The sequence below is a fragment of the Bombus bifarius genome, unplaced genomic scaffold (assembly GCF_011952205.1).
Source record: "Bombus bifarius isolate JDL3187 unplaced genomic scaffold, Bbif_JDL3187 scf7180000008190, whole genome shotgun sequence".
Classification (NCBI taxonomy): Eukaryota; Metazoa; Arthropoda; class Insecta; order Hymenoptera; family Apidae; genus Bombus; species Bombus bifarius.
Window position 1 is genome coordinate 421,694 of NW_022884499.1, and position 23,253 is coordinate 444,946.

Below are 23,253 nucleotides of genomic sequence, written 5' to 3' on the forward strand. Positions count from 1 at the left end.
GTTTTGCATAGTACGAGACAAATTTGAAGTAAATACGTACATGCAGTCTATAATATAAGATCGTACATATATTATCTCTCTGCGGGAATTAATTTTTTTATGAAACGTTTTACATAGATAAAAGGTACATGTAAAGAACTGATTTTCGCAGGTATCGAATCCACAATCTTATGTCGTAGGCTGTATATAGGATATGGCAACACGTATGATACAACTGGACAGAAGGTTATTTCACATGCAAAATTAAGTCAAAGATCTAGGATAATTTTTCATTTGAAACTTTATTTTCAAAAGAAAAGTCGAGTACTTGTCGAGTACATATCAATTCGACTAATTTTCAATTGGAGACAGGTGCACAATCGATAATAGGTTACTATATTCGCGAAAATAAAATAACAAATGAAGAATAAAATCATAGCACTGACAAAAAGGTATCAACTGCGCCTGTATAGGATAAATTATTAGTTAAATATATTCAAATTCAAATTTTTAGAAATTTTATTCCACATTTTTAAGTTATTTACACGTACCTACTTGTATCATTTCAGGAATTATTCAAATTTACATATATCTCATACTTGATAAATCTTCCAACTCAATTTTCCTACAAACCTGAATAGCCAAATGAAAAAGTTGTATTTCAAATTTTCGATTTATTTTTGTATACACATAGAATAATCTTCAATCTAGTTGTACCATATTGCCATGGCCTGTATACACACATAGAATAATAGAAAATCATAGAGAGACCTGCCACATGTCGAGTTCGCTGATGACTATCCCGGGATCCACTTTCGAGTAGTAACAGCTAAAGTTCTGCCCTATGTTGGCGTACTGTCGGTAGAAAATACTGCAATTCAGCATTGGAGGGTATCCACAGCCTTTTACGTTGGGAAACAGCTTGGCCCCGGTGAAGTACCACTCGGAGTCGTTGCCCATGAGCCCTGCGAACTTCGCCTCGTTATCATCCTAGTCGTCTCGTCCGACCGTCGACAGACATTTCCATCAATGAGAGGGTGAAAGTGGACATTGTTAGTAGAAAGTGTTTCTCTAGCGACAATATGGTCATTGACGTTCGAGAATTCGAGAGTTTGTAGGTTCAAACGATAATGAATTTTGCTATTTCGTTAGTGGAACGTGTTGCACGATGGTTGTTAGGTTTTCATGGTTACAGTACTTGACCCTTTATTTTCCGCGGTCTTTCGTGACACTCCTCCGCGGGGTGGATCATTTCTGACATTTAGGAAGTAGGTCGAATTTCTACTGTCGTGCGGAATTGTTTTATTACTCTTAAGTATGTTTTTGTAAGTTGGTTTTGTACCGTGTATATACGTATTTTGAAATACATCTGTTCGGTGATTTGGTGTATTAAAAATATATATCTACGTTAATCCAGATACAGAGAAGTTAAATTTCGATCATTTTTATGAAGATGTATTGCCATATAAAGATTACCATATACAATCTTAAAAACCATATTGGCATTTAGAGCGATATAAAATTCCCTTCTAATATACATGAAATAGATTTTCAACAATTTCTTTCTAATCACGAAACTGAATACTGCGTTAAGATGTTCTCATATAGCAGTCCCTTATGTCGACAGGTTGAAATAAACTGAGGAAAATGATAGACCAAACTTCCTTCTACGTTTATCGTTCTATTTTATTATAGAAACTAATGAAACTCTCTTGTAATCGCGTTTTAAACATTCAACGCATTGAATCACGCTTCTACCGTACGGTACATTTTCCTATTACCTTCGTGCTATATGAAATTTCCCCCCTTCCAATATTACTATTAAACTGATCATGTCAGAATTATCACTCGTATATTTTAGTGTTAAATTAGATCATCCACATCACATTAATAATAAATATGTAGATGAAAACGGCACAGTACGTTGCCCTGTACCTGTAGGAAAGGGTTTCGGCAGTCCTGCTTCGTCGTCTTCGGCGAAGTCGTCGTCAAGGTCCTCGATATAATCGTACTCCCTCAGGGAGCGTTCGTAACGCGGTTTTCCCATCATCGTGCTGTCTTCGTCGTCCTCGACACCTCCTACCGCCCTGCCTCCCTCACCCTGTCCATCGCTATCCTCGGACGTATTAGTCGGTAGCTTGTAGTTAACACGTATTTGCGTGCAATCGTACAGCTCTTTGGTGCAACCCTCTCTACAGGATGTCCATGAGCAGTTGCTCGTACCTGGACTCAACGGATCGTTCATGGACTTTCATCGATTGAAGACACGAATTTTACGGGGGCCAGACACGAAGAAACGAACTATTTTAACAGCAAAGAGTGGTGCACGCCGAAAAAGTAATTCGATGCAACTTAGAAGTTTTAGAATCGAGGCTTCTGGGTGTGGGCCGTATTCTTAAGGAAGATTTTTGAGGTTTAATCAGTGTTGCAGTTACCATCATTAAGGGGCTATTGATGTACCGCAGATGTTTACGCATTTATGGGAATTTTAAATCTATATGATTGTAAAAAATAAAAAAATAAATAAATAAATAAAAAATAAGAAAATAAAATACCGTACTCCTGCCTCAAAGTTTGGAGCATAGTAGGACTTCTAAAAAAAAAAAATAACGTTCAAGTGAATAAAAATTCTATTCATAATATCGTTAATTTGTAGTATTGAAGTCGTAATTGATAACGTTTTTATTTCTCAGAAAAATTTGTTTCGGAAGGAAGCATTTGTTTCGTCTGAAACTAACTGTAATACTGTGAAACGTACCTTACTCGAGAACATGGCTTACACCCAGAAGTAACGATTCGAAAAATTCTGTAATACCGGGATGTAAAAACCTTAGATCTCTGATTGATGCAACTTATGTGTATCTGTGGAGTAAGTGGAATCGAAGACCGAAGAATTTAACATGTGAATCGAAAAACTTGAGGAAGTGTTCATTTTTGAGGTAATAAATATTTGAGAACTGGGTAAGTATATATGAATCGTAGTATTGTGTGTAGTTTGCTGTTACTTTCGTTTTGGAGGATTTTGATAATTCTAGCTGGTTTGATAGATCTGTATATTAATCTATATCGTTTGAACATATGAATTTATTGTATAAATTAAAAGATTGAAGATAACTATGCAGATTTATTACATTTAATTACGAAAGGCTCTATGTAGCACAAAATTTAGTTACATATTTGGTACTATTGAATATAGATATACGTAAATTATATTTATTTTGAGAAACTGGAAGTTTGAATACCTCGATCTAGCTATAAATTGGTATTACATAATAACATAATTAAAATAAAAAGGAAAGTACAAGTTACTACGTTATATGTATATATATAATATATATTATAAATATAAATCTAAATATATTTTATATTATATTATTATATGTATATAACATATAATATACTATAAGTTACTAAGTACAAGTTATTACTTTAATACTTAGTTTAAAAATTTGTATCAATCAAAACATTAATTTAAAGATACTAAATATCTAACACCAGCAAATTGAAACTCAAATACCAAGGAAACACTTTTCATTTATGAGAAAAACAAAAACAGCAAACTACTTTTAGAACTTAGATATTCTTAGATAAAAAGCATTGGATAAGTAATGGAACATACACAATTTTTCGACGTGCATAGTGTCATACGAAGATATACCAAGAAATAAACGAAGACAATGATAGTTGAAAGACACACATGGCATCATTATCTCAAAAACTGATCAAGTTTCGTATCAATCGTATGAAGGAGAATCAATAGACAAGGTGGAAACAGGCGAAGTTGACCAGGGAGGAAAAATGCACGGTGACTTCCTCGAGATTCTCGAGTACAAGAAAATTGTAGTAAAGTTCTCAACTTAGTCCCTGAGGCAGGTTACGAAATCCTTGCCCTGACCTCGTCTTCCTCCTCGAAACTTTCGGAGAGAAAAGCTTCAGCAATGATGTAGTTGACATACCGGGTCACACTTTTGGATAACGCCCAATCCGGAGATTCCAACTTAAAAAGCACGTCGTTACAATTTTAATTCTTTTAAGACGAGTTTCAATTCGAAACAGATGCGAGGAATGTAAACATCCTGGATTTTAGTTATTGACTGTTGACAAGTTTTGATTAGTAAAATATAATTAAAAGCTTATTTTGTAAAATAACTTTACTGTAAATAAAATTCAATGCAATAAATAAAAATTCAATGCAATATTTTTAGATTCTGTATACAATAGGACTAAGTTGTAATTGGAATATCAAACGAATTTTCAAGTTATCAAAATTAAATAGTCCGGTCGTTTGTGGAATATAACGATGCAAAGTTATTTGCGAGGTTGCGTCATGCAGAAATTTTAATTGTAACAACATGGAGCCGCAACAACGTCGGTGGTAATTCGTATTGTTAATTAACCGCAGTTGCAAGGCTGTTGTCGTATAGGGATGAATATAATTTAACTTCGTGCATTTTCTTCCCTGCACAAATTTGCCACCGAGTTCGTGTTCTCGCTGAAATCCTATTACGACACATCAGCTACGCGTAATAATCTTAGCAGTACTTGTCGCTGACACTTGTTCAATTGCATATGAAGTATTTGTGTTGAATGAACAATGTTATCACTAAGTGACAAATATTTTGAGAATTAAGTTCCTCTGAAGTGACATTTAATCAATCAGTGAAATTATGTGTTCTATAGAAAATTAGAATGAAATATTCAAATATTAAAATATCAAAGAATATAGCAAAGTGTAATAATAATTAAGTTTTATACAGGAAATAATTTAAATTTTTAGTTATAATTTCATTTTAATTTAAATCTCAAATAGTCGTAAATTTTAAATGGAAATTGTTTTGTTTGAAACATGGATTCGTTTCAGCAATTTTCATGATAAATTAAGATAAATGCTTCTGAGAAATGTGCATTCAAGGGATTTGCATATATGCACAGATACATTTATAACTATATAAAATTTATACCAGAGATAATACAAAAAAGCAGATTATATAATGCAGTCAAAGTTCATATAACACGAACATAACTAGTAGAAATCTACGAGAAGTCTGAAAATACATTGAAAACATCTACAGAGAGAGAGGATGGAAACCACGACAATTAATAGAATATCAAATACCAACAGTAACCAACATGATGACATATTCCAGAGAAACGAGACACATTCATATATAAATATCGCCAATCTTGCGACAACTGAAAGTTGCATTTGGTGTATGTATGTATATTTAGACTACATGCAATACATGAAATCTGAACTTAAGTAAATTTGTTTAACGCAATAAAGAGTCGAAAACTTTAATCTATAGTTATATTTATATTTATTATTATATAGAGTTATATTTCACATTTCGCAATTGAATTAAATTATTCCACACACAAAGGAGAGCATCATTTTAATCACGATTTTAGGCAGTATTTCTTTTGTAAATATATCATAACCGACTTCCATTCGATTTCCAAATTTAAAAATCGCGTTTTTTCGTTTTGTAGTTATTTAATAAAATTAAAAAATTTGTTCTTTACTTATTATTATTGTTTACAGAAAATAAGAATATTACTAAGAATTATAGAAAAGGACAAATGGGATTACAAGAACAATTTAAAGAATTCTATTCTGGAATCCTTAACCCACCCTCCTATAATTTTTCTCTTCTGTTAATTGAAACGCAACAGCTAAGGCTCCTTACGTAATTCAACTAATGTTGTCAGAAAAATTTTATAAAACATAAATAAAGAATTACTAATCCCAAAAAGGATTCTATTGCATAACTGTAACAAATTTGATATTAAAATTAGGAATATTTCAAATATACGAATTATAACTGATTTTTCTATTTAACATAAAACTATAAAATTGTAAGACTGTAAGAACTATGAGCAACGAAAGTCTATAACCTACAACATACAACTCATTAATTCACTAATAGTTTTAATAAATTATATTGTGTAAGAATCATGAAAAACAGAATTACGATTGGGTAGACATTATAATAATATTTGTAATAATTCTTCAAATGCCTTTCTTTCAGCTCCTCAACGGCGTCGCGTCGAAAACGAACAACCGCCGAGGGGAGAGATTTCGTTCTTTTGAGTGAAGTGAGTACAGGCTTTCCTGGTCGCCCTCTAATTAACGTCTAGACGTACCGCTGCAGAATTAAGCAAGGATGGAGTCCGCCGTGGATATCGATGCAAACGATCGCGACAAGAAATGAGGTAACAGATTGGACGCGCCGAGTCACCTAGAACTTTGGTAAACGACGACGTTATCGATATATCGGCGTAATAACGCCGCTAAAGAGGTACTAGACGGAGACGAGGCTAAGATCGACGCAACTGGTGTCTTTGTATTCACAGCATTCAAGTCGGTCTTGAGCAATCCGAACATGTGTCCGCCCCTATGCCTACACTCTGTGTATTCCCTCTTTCGTCACCCTTCCGCTTACACTTTAGGTCTTCTGTCGAATGCCAGCGGCCGTAGGCGGATGGTATTCTCCAACGATCGAATGCTTCGACGTTTGCTTCTTCATGCATATGTGTGTACACACGTTATGTGACATATGAAATATATGGATTATGTATAGCTGCAGGGAAAACAAAAAATTTTTCCTTTAATAGTAGTCATTTCACAGATTACGTAATTTAGTTCCTATTGTAGAAACAGAATGTGTACTTTTTAATATATAAATATTTAAAAAAGTACCTACTCGTATTTGGTTTAGAAAATTCTCCAGACTAATGTTATCAGGCTTCTTTTGTTTTCCTTTAAGCAATATATTATTGATATTTCCTAAGACGAATGTATTCGATAGACCGATTAGAAATTCAATTAAAATAGAATTTACTGATTATTTTTTAGGTATTGTCATATTTTAATTCTTATGTTACTATCTATTACTATTGTAATCGTAATGTTACTATCACTAGCCGAGGTTCATTAACATTTTCAACAAATTTCACGTATATATTTATCCAAAGACTAACTGTATCGTATTCAAAAATTATCAGATAGGTAAGAACTAATGTTTCCCTAAACTTTGTGTTAGGTGAGTGGTATAATATAGCAACAATTGATCGTATATTCTACAACGATAAAATATTAAAAGCGTCAAGACAGTTGTGCGTTTCCAATGGCCATCGGTAGCATTGAACGTAAATATCCAACGAATTATTTACAGAAACGTCGAAACTTTCATGTTATTGGAACATTCCTATTCTTTCGTGACAAAACGAATTTCCCTGTACGGAAAATCAACGATTTTCGCCTGACAACTGATCACAAATATAACTCCTCGTCTATAACTGCCAAAATCGATACGTATAGTTACAAAAATATTGTCTAGAAGAATTATGATTGTCACTATCACCTTGCATGGTTTTTTATCGTATTCGAGAAATTGATTGACGTTGAACGTGCAACTGACCGTCCAATGACAACCGCTACAAGCGTTTCACAGTTCAGAAAGCTACCCCATCCTATCAACCCTTCCTGCCTCTCGTTTTAACCCTTCTGTTTAAATCTTGTTTCCATGAAAATCAACACCACAATGTCTGCCGGAAATATCGATGGAAACTAGGCCTTCGAGGTGGTCGAATTTATATGGGGTCGCGAAAAACGTCGATACCTTTTTACGTTCTCCCTTACTCTACTTAAATAATATTAATGCTCGTCGTTATTGTTCCTCATTACCATACGACATGCGATCGTAATTTATCGATAGTTCCCATTTCACGATCATTTATTATTGTATAAAACATATTTACATGAAACTCTCATCCGGGGAATTCTTCTTTTTTTTTTAATATATATGTATACTCTTCGTTATTATTTGTTCTTTTTTTAAAATCAGGTAGGCGGTGTAACGATGTAAATCAATAAGTTACCATGATGGGTATAAAGGCATATTAAAGCGACACGAGTTTGTAAATGGTTATGAAAGTAATATCTAAATGTGGTGTACGAGATATCAAACGTTCGCAATCGAAATGAGTAATCGTTCTTCAGCAGAACTATCGATAAATATCTCGTTGCATAAATAGCGCTACGATAACCATTTGTCAATATGCATAAATAGTTATCGTAGAGGAAATGTTATATTTCTGGAGATACCTATTTTATATTCTATATCTGTACATTTTTATGGGAGAGAAGAAAGAAAGTTCAACTTTATGAGATTTTTTTGTTTCTCGAAAAACATGAGAGGAGTTCTCGGGAAATATTACAGTATATCTCTGCTGGTTTTTACGTTCCAAATATGTACATATTCGCATGAATCAATTGTTTCGGGAGATTTGGTTGCGTACTATTTAACTATTACAGGAGATTCACGTTTATTCATGATACCTTCCAGTGGCATGTGTAGACACTGCGCCATAGGAAAAATGTGGGAAAATATGTTGAAAAAATCTAGTATAGTAAGTAAATTCATTGAATCTCTGAATTATTCTTCAAATGGACAGAAATTATGGAAATTTATTTGCAGTGAAAAATTTTGAGTACTGAAAATTAGATACTTCGATAAATATCAAGGAACAGATATAATCGATAATAAAATTTTGAATAAAATAAAAACTGTCCCATTTTATATTTTAATTCTCATAAAATGAGACAAAATGAGTTCTGTTCACAGGAATGTGTTGTTGCTTCTACAAGTATAATGCAAGCCGACGAAAAATCATCGTGTCAATGAAACAAGTATAATTCGAACGCCACGACGCCCTTTCGGAAGATGTCATACCGTGTATGCGCATATTTTTACCTTTCTTAAATAATGAACAGAAGGCAAAGGTCTCTCGGCCGCGAATCTGAACTGTCCCGTTTGAATATTAAATTAAATGTCATTGCCTCCGCTCCGTGATCTGATATGCAATATTAAATTCGTCGTGCAAACCGTCGAAAGACTGTCTATCAAAACAGCTCTCGTTATTCGACTTGGCTGGAAATAGTTTTCTCAATCATTCATGCAAATCGTATATTCCGATGGTGACCCTATTTCGTGAATTAGGACGAATCGATTTATACATTCCGCAGTTCCTTTCACGCATATCCCGTCTTTCCTACGAATAGAACAAAATATTACACGTATACCAACATTTTCAACGTCACCTTGAAATATTTATTTATGAATATGGATGGGGAACTTCCCGAAAAAAGGCTATAGGACAAAATGACGACTTGAATAAATTGTATCTTCTAGAGAAGTACTAGTTCTAATTTTCTAGTATCCGTTATGTTTGAATTGATAACTATGTATTAGACCGCAGATTTTTATGCAACTTATAAAAAATTTAAGATCTAAGAATTTTAAAAACAATATGCAGCGATATATAAAATATCCAGGATAGAATATTCATTGTAATATTTCGTAAGTGAAACATTCTTTTTGTATTTACAAAATAAATAATATCTAATTCAACTATTTGACTGGAAAACACAGTTAAGATCTATTACATCAGATTTCATTGAAGTTTGCAAAATAATTGAGATCATCATATTGGAATATCAATCGTTTCAATATTTGGGAAATCTTTCTCGCGAGTAGTCGTTAAATAATTTAAAGAATTTGAAATTACGCATACAACTTTTTAATAAAAGGGCTAAAGTTTTGACGTGATAGACTGACTAAGATAGTTAATTAATTTGCAAAGCATGATAGAATTAAATAATGCAGCTCTTATTAGACAATTTAATATTTATCATACAGATTTATTGTAAGTCTCTTTTTTAGAAAGCTTCTCGCTTGGTAAATTGAACATGAACACTTTAAATAGACGTTGAAAGACAGAGTTCATAAAAGCTGAATTTAAAAGACGTACCTGACTGATTGATTAAGAGATGTTCTGTTTCCAATTAGAACATTGTATATTGGATTATTTGGAAATTAATTGCGAACTCAGCAGGCTTGTTTTTGTAGAATTGTTGTAGGAAGTTACAATCGATGCTGCTTCCATTGAAGGTTTTAAGGAACGTTCTACGTTGTTGATTTCGTTAATTAATTCATCGATTGATGTTGTCCATTAATCAAACAATCGTTGGTTAAACGTTTCATAAAGGATCAATGAAGTTACAATCGATACTGGTGAACAGAAATATCACGAATTTGACATGTGTCAATAGAAGGTTACATATTTTACGAGGAGTCGCAGAAAATCCATTATCCTTTAAATATATTATTGCATTCTTTATGTTACATTTTCCCTTGAACTTGGTGTAATTTTAATCAATAACCATGATATAAACCTTAGATTTTAAACATTGGAATAATATTCTTCAAATATCTCCTAAATCGAAAACAACGAAAAATCTAATTCAAGTTACTTTGACCGGTAAGAATGTAATAAAAGCACATGTTTTAATTAAAATCGAAACATTTTTATTATCATATTAAAATAATATTTGTTGAATATTTCCTAAACCCTTCAGATAATAAAATATCTCCAATTTTACTATCATATAGTTTTATATAAAACTCTCTAACTACTATAATATATCTTGTATATATATTCCTATTTTCACCAGTGTTTTTGCGAAATGTGAAATATACAATTGCATAGAAGACAATTTTTCCTAAATCTTTACGTCAACCGTGCACCCTTGTTTCAACGAGTATATGTACCGTATATCGTTAATACTCATTCACTGCTAAATGTACCCCAAAGACGTACTTACATACAGTTACATGATGCTTAATCTCACGCGATGATCACACCATGGAACACATAGAAGAGAAATTATCGAGAAAGTATGAGAGAGTAGAAAAATAGGAGTATAATTCGTGTCATCACAGGCGTGGCTTTATATAGATCAAAGAGATCGGAAGGAAGGAAGGTATCAAATAGTTCAAGAAGAAATTATTTACTTCTATACTTTAAACGATGAAGTACGCATACGATAAAAGTCGATGAACGTTTAATTATGATAATGGAGTGTCCTGCTACAATTAATGAAATTTGTTGAAGATATGATACAAAAAAGAATAAAAAGATGTTTAAATGATTGAATTAAATTTAAAATAATGGAAGTGAAGGAAAAGATACAAAGAAACGATAAGAATATTTCGTTAAAAATTTTAGAAACTGTCCATCAAATTCGAAGTTAATTTAAATATGATTTGTTGAAAGATTCGTGATAAATAGATAATCATTAAATTAAATCAAATATAACATTTTCTCACATAGTGTACAAATAAATAAATTACATAATATAAAATAAGATTTACTTTTAACATTAGAATAAAATTTATTCTAATTCAAGAACTAAATTTCAGGATAACCTCAGAGGTTCATAGAACACGTATCTCAACTAAACTCGAATCTACATCCAATATTAATTCACACTTATAGAACTTCCAATACAACTACCAAGAAACTAGAGACAAAGTTCGATATTAAATCCAAAACCAATTTCCAATTAAACACATAACTTATATACGTCATCTTTGCTATTTACTTTTCAAAAAGAAAAGTCCAGATATATATCAAACTACGATATTACTAGACTATTCCAACTTGAGCGAATCATACACAAAACCCAATACACTGAAACAACTTCAGGACCGTTGAAACTCAGAGCTCTAAACCAATCGATCTAAAACTTTGTAATCATCCGAGGGATAGAAGAGAAAAGTGACCTCCAAGAGAAAAATTGTGTTAGAAAAGAGAATTCTTCACATGCAACGACACAACGAAAGCGATCACCGATCGGACGAAAGAATTTGGTGAAGGGTGCCGATTGTTCACCTCTCCTGGACTCAACGTCGATGGTGACACACTCGGCTGGCCGAGTGTCGAACTGCATGAAGATGGTGGTGAAGGCGGGGTCGATGACGAAGGGGACCAAGAAGAGGAAGGCAAAGAGGCTGAAGGTGCTGAGGAGGATGAAGAACGCGGTCGTGTAGAACAGCAGCTTCTGCAGGAACGTCTGCTTCTCCTTCTCCTCCGCCATTTCGGAGAACAAACGGCAGTGCTCGTTTCAGGGGTGCACCTAGTTGACGTCGTCGTGTTCGTCGTCGTCGTCGTCCTCGGCGTGCTCGCTGCCCGTCGTCACGTTCGACGTCGATGAGGCGAAACGATCTGCGGATTCGTCTCGAATTTCACCACTTTGCTTTTGTATCGCGTTTCGAGAGATCGAGCTTTCTCTTACAGACGCTTTCTCCACGGATTGGACAGGCTTATAGATTTAGAACCGAGCTTGTTGAAAGCAAACAAGTCGAGGGTTCTTATGGTTGGTTGAATATTTTGACAGAGAGTTACTTCCAGCTGTCTTGTTGGGTACTTATATGTTCAAAAGTGAGGTTTAAGCTTATAGAATCTCTAAGATAGATTTAATTTTTTTTCTAAGATAAGATTTCCCTTCATCGTATTGGATAATAATTAGTAAAAAATAGTCAAGGTAGCCATCAAGTTTCAGGATAGTCTGCTTCGTTTGAGTAATCTCTCAGATATTGCTGTTTCATCTTGATCTAATTCCGGAATTCTATTGCAGCTTTAAACATCATTGAGTATCATGAAGTTTGAACGTTTGAATAAAGCTATTTATAATATACTATATATAATACATCTATAGAATTTCTTGAGTTATGGCAGATTGTAAATAGCTAATTACTTTATCACTTTCTTATTTAATGGATGTTAAGGTATAATATTTGACAGCAAGGTCAGAGTTTTAGATAAAGGTTCCCCGAAATCTTTTAGACTTTCTATTCTCAAATTGGATTTAAGAAAGCCCAAGAGACACAACGAGGATCCTAAAGTAATGTCTGTTGTGACTTTACGTTCTGTCAACGCACAAGTTTGCTCCTATATTTGTGGTATCGATGTCGACGAAGTTTCAAGGAAACGGAGTTTTCTACACCGAGATTCAATAAATCTCCCCGAAAGCTATGCGATTCTTGGAACAGTATCGATTTCGTTCTCAGGATCTTGTGATCCGTTTTAACCGCATATACCAACATTTGGAAGCACGATGTTTCCATTCTAGATATTCCTAACAGAAGTTATGCAAATCGAAAAAGAATATCTAGCAATGACAGCAATTAAAAATATTAATTTCATTTATCCACGAGCTTTATATGTAAAAACATGCCACAGATGATTTTCGAGGCTTCAAGAGGAATAGTTTTATTAACAAATTTTAATAAAATTTTAAACCACACAGATTTTTAAAACTTTAGAAGTTGTAGGTAAAAATGTTGGTTCCTAAATTTTACTAGTTTCTAAAACAAAGAAAAATACGTTGATAATTAAGCTACTTTCACAATGCTTTTGAGTAATTTTATGTAAAAATCTTGATAGAAAACCAGAGAAATTCACGGGGCAACGTAATAAAAAGCAATGAAATGTAAACACACATTGAAATGCGTTTTATGAAGCTTTTCAATATTTACGGTCATTTCTTCAGCGACAAAGCAATATCTTGGTCTTTATTATCTTGTAAATAAGACGAAGCCTTAGCTATTCGGATCTTGAACTATCGTTCACGATGCGTTCCATTCATTTATCCAAGAGGCACGTGCCAATTTCATAGCATTACGCGTAAGATATTTCCATGACAATGAACTAACAATGCGATACGCGAGCTACGAACTTTCCATTCACGTCTTCCTGTAATTGAGTCGACAAATAATTCTATTTGGATCCATCTGCGCTCGAAACTTTTACGGTATTTCATCTACGAAGCATTGCTTTGACTTTTTGGGAAAGTTTGCTTCGCGTAGACAGAGTTCAACCGAGCTTTACCGCTCTTTGAGCGACCGAATTACACTGGGAAAACTATCGCGTCATACCAGGAAAAAAATATTTCGTGATCCGATTGTTTGAACTTTCTGCTAGTACAAAACGTAAAAGTAAATATGCGGATTGTACTGTTTGATTTTAAGCTTAAATTTGAGAGCTGTAGTTTACATTTATCAAAAAAGTGTTACATATCACTCGAAAAAACGATGCATATACTGTTTAATAAAATAATATTTTTATAAAAATATATTACCTCCGAATTTGCCTTAAATTTCCCTATTTTTCCAATAAACCTATATTTTTCGATAACTCACGCTAAATAAATTTCTTCAAAGGAAAGACAAAACTTTTTATCGAGGTCTTCGACTTGACACAAACATAGAAATAAAGTAGTCGATATGATTTACACTTTAATAAGTCGCTCCTAACCTAAGAAACTTTTTCTGCGAAATTTTTTGTATAAAAAAGGAAGCGAGTCAGATTTCGCGCTCTCGTGTTCCGTAAATTATGGAACTCTGGTGGCTATTTATTGGATTTTAAGCATTTCGCCTATCACTAAACTCAGTGGCGGGCGTAGCCTGCCCTTGAAGCTTTCGATAAACGCCCATGTCGCGCAAGCTCCTTTTAATAAATCTGAGGAAACGAAAATAACTAAACGCACGATCGTGCATTCTCTTCTTCCCATCCTTTCTTTTTACTTGTCTCTACAAGACTGGTAACGGAACTTTAACTACACTCGACGCTTCCGCGCACTTTAGGCCGCAAACTACGGATTTGTTTTATTGGATTGCCCCGATTCACGGAGCGCCAGTATTATAGAGATAAAACTTAGCGCCGAGCTTTGTGTGGCATAGTGTCTTCCGCCGTGTAGTTTCTGGCACCATCCGTTTTTCCCGCAATTAAATAGGATAAGTATTATCTCGACTTTTACGTTAATCGTTATTTAAAGACTAAGATTGTGATGACAAAGAATGATGACGAATGATAACAAGGTTTTGAAGGAACGATTAAAATAAAGTAGCGAAGAGTAATTGATTGATTAGTAAATAAACGAAAGCCAGGATGAATCTTTTCAAGTTGTTGCAATTTTTTGAGTTCATTAGATTGACTTGTTTAGTACTTACGTACTCCTGATCTGCCATGGAAGAGTTTGTTTTTTAAGCCTTGAATACACGATTTGTTTGCTTCCTCGCTAAATGACAATTTATCACTTACACCTTTTACTAATTTTAGTCGCCTATATAAACCTTTTAAAAAATGTCTAAACCCTTCTTGCATTGCGCAGAAATAAAAACGAGGTCTCTATGTTGTTGCACGTAGAAAAGGAATATAGAAAAATCTTACGTTAGAAAAAAGAGCAGGTTCATGATTTTGTAAATCGCATGTTCCCTCCTTTGGTGTGCATTTTAGGCCCGGAATACAAAGAAACTAGATTTTACGGCCACAAAGTGCTCTGTGTTCCTTTATTGACTTGACGAGTCTCGTGCCGACAAGTTACGTCAGAGAAAGCTTAAGCTAGACACAGAGAAAGCTCAAAGGAGCGTTTTGTGTAAAATCATCCTCATCGGTTCTTTGTAATTTTACATTTTTGCTCATTTTTATATCACCTTGCAAGTGAAGATGACAATTTCAGCCTATATTTATATCTCCTACAATTTGTTACCCGCTACACTTATTACGCAGACGCGTCATTATTCTAATGTTCCGTTGACACTGAAACTCAAGTATCAATCAAGTATCAAAAATTTAGCAACACCTTTTCTGAATACGATTTAAACGATAAAAACAGCTTTTACGGTGAACAAGATCCTATTCATCACCCAAACGTACGCACTTATTACTTTATTCAAACTATAATTCAATTTTAATTTCTTTCTCGAAATACGAAAGCATCAATTAAAATGTAATACCGAAACACTTTATAGTCTTTCTTCTTTCAATGTTTCCAAATTTCTGTTTAAAGTATCAAAAATATTGGATTTAAAAAGCTCTTCATTTTCAACTTATGGGGAAGTCGTTTCTATAAATTTTGAAATCTATGGTGTGATTCAGAGCAGTTCGAATTACGACAAGCTCGTTCTCCGCCCCGAATGATCAAATTGTCCCGCTGCAACCCCTTCACGACAAAGGGGCGAGCCGTGTAAGAGGGTGGAGAGGGAGAACGCTTTGCATTTACAGAGCCACTTGACGTAAATCAACACGCTCCGCATTAAGTGTCCACGTTGATTACGTGGCCGCGTCCGTACGAAAGGAAGTATCCAATCTACAAGAAGCTGCGCCAGTGCCTGCAAATGGAAGCAGCCAGGCCTGCCTCGTTAACCAGCAATTAGTATATGCTTGGGTGTGCTTTTAAATTCGCGATTTCGTCCTCGTCCGCGTATCAGCATGCCCCTCGGTTGGCCTTTCTCAATGGAGGATCTCGAGAATCCTTTTCAATGATGGAAGAAACGTAATTGAAAGTGTACTAGAGATTCGACTCTCTTGATTTCCATGAAAAATATCGGAGTCGTATATTTCTGAGTACATTTGAAGAAGCTACGAATGAAAACAATTTCGCAATGTTTTTTTCAGTCGACCAGGTTCACCCTTTTCACGTGCTACCGGGGATCCTCTCTAGGGAGATTCTAGCAACATTCACTCGATGGTTCCTATCGTTCGAAACTGGGCCAACCGAGTTCTTAAAGAAATCACGTCTTTTCATTTTTATTAAAAGTTTCTATTGTAGATGCTTATGTCACTTGTAAGAATAAATGAGATAATACGACACTATACGAATTGTAACAAAGAAACGGAAGAAGACACTTTAGAATTATAGAACGTGGAGTAATAACCGAGTCTCGGTCTGAATCGCGACTACCACCCCCTGACCCATCCATTCGTGAGGCAGCTCCTGAAGGCGCGTCCTACCCGTGTGTGAAAAAGCTCACAGACTCAGACGAGTCAACTTAAGAGAAAGCTCGATTGTTTCCGCGACGAAAGGAAGGGAACGGTACCCCCTATGAAGAAGAAGAGAAATCGTCGGGGCTCTGCGCCCTCTTCCTGTGCCCCCGCATCCTGTCCCACCTCCTCCTCTTCCCGCGTTCTTTGCTCACTGGCCTTTTCCTCCCTCCCCGTCGCTCTTCGTCGCCTACTTCGCGGCACTATGTCACACTGTCCACTCCCGTGTACATTTGTCGCGCGATCTCGCGAACCACCGCGCCTCGATCGAACCAAGAACCCGCTGTTTCCGTCGAAGCACAGCGAGGTCAGGTAACCAGAGAGAACTCTGACTAATAATTTTCAGTCCACTAATCGTGGCTGCCACCTCATGGTCGCCGTTCTTTTATTTCTTCTTTTCTTTTCTTCCTGTTCTTTTTTATTTCCTCTCGTTCCCTTCTCGTTTCTGTTTTATCGTACGATTTCGATGGTCGACACGAAATGTTCCGTCGATCGTCTCGTATCTCTAGGTTAACCTCGAGCTGCCATTCGAGCTTCCATCGGCGGGGCTCACACGACACGGTGGAATATGATATAACCGCGGGAAATTTTCGTCCTGGCCGCGGCGCCGACGGATGCCGGGCTACTGCAGTCGGTAGAGCTTTTGGGCGAGCTTATTTTCGAGCGATGCTAGCGCCACAGTGGCATCTGGTGGCATCGACCGTCGCCACCGCCGCCACCACCGCCGACGCCGCCAACCGACGCTCAACATCGACACCAGGGCGTCCCCTGACTGGGTTTCGCTTCATCTTCTACGCCTTCCTGCTTCTTGTTTCACGACCTTGCGCTTTCAGTCCTTCTTTCTCTCGTTCCTTCTTTCCTTTGCATTTACACGTATACCTTTTTTCTTAGCATATCTGCGTGTATATACGCTTTTAGCATTGACAGATATGGAATATTCGTAGTGGTTATTTCTGAATCGTTTCTACACGAGCTACTATTTTTACGATCATGATTTAATTAAATATGGTTCTTTTGCGATATAATTCCACACAGCAGTTGTATAATATAAACAGGCATTTAAAAAGTTAAATTATCTTTTTCCTTTCCAAAAAAACCGATTGACATATGTATTTCCAGCAGCATTTTATAAGTTTATATCAATTATATAAGATGCGAATTATTCATTATAGATAGACATGTAGTTAAATACAGTAATCTAGACATATTTCCTGCTTTAGTTTAAAAGCAGAGTATTTAGTCCGAGTTATGGGAAAAACATAAATATTTTGATTAAATTGCGTGAGGCATTCAAACACTTATAGACAATATTGTACAAGTACATAATATTGTTACGAACCCTTTACATAATTTAATTATATGTTTCCATTTCCCTAACAAAGTTGTTTAGGTTAAAAACAGAAAAGTGAAAGCAGAAAACTCATCGAAGACCTGATTGTATCGATCGGACGACGTTATTCGAGAAGAGGAAGAGGGTCGTAATAAGATTCTGGTTGAAATTAACGAAACGTATTTTTCGTAACACTCGACCGGAAATACTTGACGAAACTGGTTTACCAAGTTTCGCGATTTCATGGAAGCATCCGAGTGATTTAGCTCTGACTCTCCGCGATTTTCCTTGCAATAATTCGGAATGATTCATTTCACGACGGTGGTAGTTATTCTCGTAACAAACACTCGTTTTTTCTGGCGAACTTAGGAGGTCGACAGATTTGTGGAATTTCGGTTGTTACCATTTATATCAAATATCGTTTTGGTAACAGACCAGGTTGGTTTGCGATAACGTTTTACATATTGGAAATTAGCCAGGGAATTTTAATAGATGTCTGACATTTAAGGTCGAATTACAATGTGTTTATCGATAGCCGGGCATTGATGCTTCTCAATTTACATAATACTACTGCAGAGATTAGAGTGAAGTGTCAGTGGAAACTTATGGGATTGAATACAGCCGAAAGATTACTGTTTTTACGCCAGAAAAAGGATTAAAAGGATTAAAATTAAATATAATGGCCAATATACAGGGTGGTTGGTAACTGGTGGTACAAGCGGAAAAGGGGTGATTCTACGCGAAAAAAGAAGTCGAAAATATAGGATAAAAATTTTTCGTTTAAGGTTTTGTTTTCGAGAAAATCGACTTTGAATTTTCGCTCGGTACGCGTGCACTTTATCACGTCTCGTTATAATGGATCTCACTGTAGATCGTTGTCTCGATGGAAAAATTAAAAAAAAAATTTTTATTCTATATTTTCGACTTCTTTTTTCGCGTAGAATCACCCTCTTTCCGCTTGTACCACCAGTTACCAACCACCCTGTATAAATAAGATGGTAAATTACACTCGTAAATTCAACTAATTGTGTCGCGAAAAATTTTATTTCTATTCTTTTTTAAGTTTCAAGAGTTCTATATACTTTCTATTTTTTCCATAATATGGGATTCAAAAGTATGTTTGTTATATTATACTTTGGAGCATTGTTAGCCTAGAACAGCTTTTAAACTTTTATTTCAAGTAATAATTACAAATAAAAGTAAATTATATTTCATATAAGTCTATTCCTCGAATTTTTCAATTTGGTTGGCAGTTGGAGATGTTTTAAATATAAGATAATAAAATTTAAGAATTTAATCAAGTAATTCTGTAATATCAAACGTCGATTAATAAAAGAGAAAAGAAAAAAAGGATCTCTTGAAAATACAATTCAGTAATGAGACAAGTTTTTATCCTCGGATTAAGACGAGTCGCAAGAAATTGCGAGAAGGTAAGTTCTCCAAGATCGTGTATGCACCCTCCAGGGTTTCCCTAATGACCTAATGCTGATGCAGCCGTGGAGCCTTGGAACCGAAACCAATAAGAACCGGTCTACCATGAGTTTGGAACAGTTGTAAATCGTTGTAACGAAGTTAGCCAGTGCAGCGATGTTCGAGACGAGCCTGAGAAATTAGTTTGTCCGGCAGGGTAAATCGATCCTCTTCGCCAGGAATGCCGTTTCATTTATGAAACCTAGCTCTACGTGGATTCGTCGTATTAATCTGTCTATCTGTGGTGAGCACGATGAACCTCAGAAGATTTGACTGATTCGAAAACTGAATCCGACTGTTGAATTAAAATATAAGGAGAAAATAGGAAACATCGTCCTACATAACATTTACTAATAAAATGGCTAATGTTTCTCATTTTTATAATAATACAAGAGAGCATTTCGTATCTGATTTTGCTCTAATATTCTATATGACATTGTAATATTTTTATTTTAAATGACCAACTCGGAAAAAAGCAATAATTTTTTGTTCTCTTTTTCTCCACCTTCCCAACCTTACGTTGCTTATACCTTACGGTAGCTATATTTTGAAATATAGCTAAATCCATAGAATTTTGTCTCTAATAGGTTAAAGTATTAAAACTTGATCTCCTCAAGTGCAGAAAAGGTAATTGTCCCCTGACCTTAATTACTTCGCTAAAGCTAAAGTAAACTTGTGGATAGTGCAAAAACGCATACGTATCGTGGTACGAAAAATTTCTAGAGATTAACAATTTTGCCCTGTTCCAAATTCGAGGATTATTCCGTGCGGTCAAACGTGGTCAGTTCGTAACACGCAAATCGTATTGAGCCAGCATATGCGTTTCGATGTCTGTTTCCGTCTACCGATGAACAGTTCGTTGATTATCGCATTTGCTTATTCTAGCTATTGTCACTCAACGTCAATTCCATTAAGGGAGATGACACCATCTCCAGGTTATTACGATTATCACGATGTCTGCGTTCCGTTACACCTGCGTTTCGTGGTATTCCCGCGGAACTAGTTGAAACTGGGACGACTCTGTCACGAGGTTTTTACCAAACGCCTTCCCTTGTCGTTGTCATAATTTATGGGACCGAATATTTCATGTCACGAAACTGCTATGAAAGTTCTCTTTTCTGTTCCATGATATTAGTGCTTTGCTCTAATTATCGAGCTTATATTTTGTGTTGGGGCAAAAAGGTTTGTTTTCTTTTCGAGTATTCAAAATAGCGTAATACTTTTATTTAGAGGATGTATAAGAATGGCATTTAGAGGATGAAACAGATCTCCCCTTACATCCTATTTCTTTACTTAGGTTCATAAAAGTACGAATTTACATAAATATCCGTAGTCTAACAATACCGAAGTTAATCTCACAGCATAAAAATAATGAAAACAATAAAGATATTTTATAACAAAAGAAACATATAAATATGTATCTGACCCTGTTTTTGGGTCATAACAGTTTGTCCAATATATATGTCAGCTACTTCAGATCTTAAAAGTAAAGCGCATTAGAAACGTTTCTACACGTATTATTCTTATCAAACGAACAGATCTAATATTTCCGAACGTCACTAGCAATTTCCGACAAGATGTTCGCAACATTATCACGTACGAGCATATTATTGAATCTCGATCATCGTCGATTTAGATAGGAAAATTGAACCCATTATTTTCATCAATAATAATTATCGAGTAATTATAGAAGTTTCGTTTCATGGCTGGCATTCTGACGAGTTTGTTTCGTGTTGCTCGGTGATAATTCCTTGTTCGAAGAAGAGCCTTCTATTCGTTGCTCGTTAGCACTCGAATATCAAGTATGTAAGCGTTTAGCCTCTAACAACAGGCCATACACATGGATCGATCAAAACAAGCCCACAGGACGTTGCACTTTGAACAATGTCGTAACGAACCTTCTCTCCCCTGGTGAACTGCTTCGCCTCGCCGTATTGGAAGTGGAGTGCGCTCCAAGTATGCTCGAACCAGCTAGGTTTGTTTCTTTATTGATACAGACCGCACGGCGGATACTCTTATCCTCTTGATGATATGGAATATCGTTACCACGACACACTTTTCACTCTATTGCTTCTTTTTCTTTCTTTCTTTTTAATACTGTACACAATCACGAATCGATGTTGCCGACGTTTCATCCTTGTCAGTTTCCTCGACGATACGAATCCATTCATGCAATTCCTGATTGTTGTTTATTTTCTATTACCGATGGGATCCGTCGTGAAATGAAATTCCCGGGACGTCTTCCAGGGAATACCAAAACTCGTAACTTCGCGTTTCCTACTTTCCGTTTGATATACAGCCTCCAGAGTGTTTAGGATATAGCATATAGGATTCTTCCAGCATTGCGTATTGGAACGATGGTTCGATTTGAAAGAACAAAATGTGTATAATAGATTAGGTTTCTGGAAGTTCGTGATGTTTCTGGTGATCGATATTAACTCTTTGTAAACGAGAATTTTTTTGAGAGTATTCCTTGGTGAATTGGATATATCTTTTATATAAAACGAAATCATATGGTGAAAAATTAAATTGTAATTTTTTTTATATTATTTGATAATAACTATGTGAATTATTATATTGATAACAATAAACAATTTATATAAGTATTGATCACAAAATAGTAGCTGTTGATGATTAGAAAAGGAATGAAAAATTTGTTAATTAAATTTGTTTTTATTATGCAATACTGTTAAGTGGAGTATACTACCCTACATTATCCTAGTTATAATATAAGACTAGTAATAATAGAAGTAATAATAGTAGAGTAATAATTATGAATACAAATTGCTGCGAATTGTGTTGCAGCTAATGAAATGACTTTTTGCCATCATATTTTCAACCTAGTAACTAGAAGAATTTAATCGCTTATTTGAGCCAAATGGTTACTTTCTATTGTGCATTTGGCTGAACTGAAAGGGAATTATTCATTAGAAATTTCAAACAACAAAATGGAATCGGTTAGTTACGACACAGTTCTATGAAAACACATTGCCACAAATATTTGTTATATCTTGCTACGAATTCTTCAAATAATCAAACATTTATGACCAATAATAACTTAACAGTAGGAAAATTACGACAACAACAACAAATTAAAGTATCAATTAATAACAAATATATTATCATTAGAATTATCGAAACAGAAAGATACAAAGATTATATCAAATAATTCCCTTCCTTCGCGTTTCAGCTTAACAAATAGCACTTACGCGTTTTCGAATAAACTGGACTGATCAGATGTACTCTCGCCTTCGACTGTTTATTCTTCCCTTCAACGTTCGAGTATAATATTTAGAGAGAGTACGGTCGCTGTATCCTCCTTTGCTCGCTGCTAAAGTTAAACTGTTATCGCGAGTTTCGTCTGTTACGAAACAGGGATCGGTATTTGCTCATGTACTTTCGAAGAATTCACTGGGTTAACTAGACTGCAAAATAATTTACTCTCGGGGCTATTGTTCCGGAGGATCGCGCGAACGTGTGTTGCTTTCGTTCGATTGCACCGTGAACTGGATGCGATAAGTAAACAGCGTATCGTCGCGTCATGTTGTCAACTCCTTCGCCCGTTTCTCTTCACTGTTTATGGAAATGAAAGAAACGGGATTATTGCGAAATGTCGTGCTGTTACTTGGACATCTGGTACGAGTATTTACGCATAGTTTTACGACCTTTGTAATTTTGTTACGTTTGATTCTGTTACGGCTGTTAATGATCAATGGTTCTACGCTACTGGAATTGTTTTCTTACTAGGGATAGGATCAAGTTTGATATGTACCTACATACTCAACTCAATCCCAATACAATTCCAG

The 23,253-nt window shown here is 35.2% G+C and overlaps 1 protein-coding gene across 1 annotated transcript in view; it reads right to left on the reverse strand.

Annotated features, from left to right (window-relative positions):
- The window catches only part of LOC117209663 (protein tipE), a 33,704-nt gene extending 16,657 nt beyond the window's left edge, over positions 1-17,047 (reverse strand). The window contains exons 1-4 of the mRNA XM_033451910.1: positions 16,704-17,047; positions 11,716-12,048; positions 1,915-2,202; positions 751-944 (exon numbers count right to left, since the gene is read on the reverse strand). Of these exons, the coding sequence (XP_033307801.1) occupies positions 751-944; positions 1,915-2,202; positions 11,716-11,920 (687 nt within the window). The 5' untranslated portion in view covers positions 11,921-12,048; positions 16,704-17,047. The remainder of the gene's footprint in view (positions 1-750; positions 945-1,914; positions 2,203-11,715; positions 12,049-16,703) is intronic.
- Positions 17,048-23,253: the final 6,206 nt, after the last annotated feature.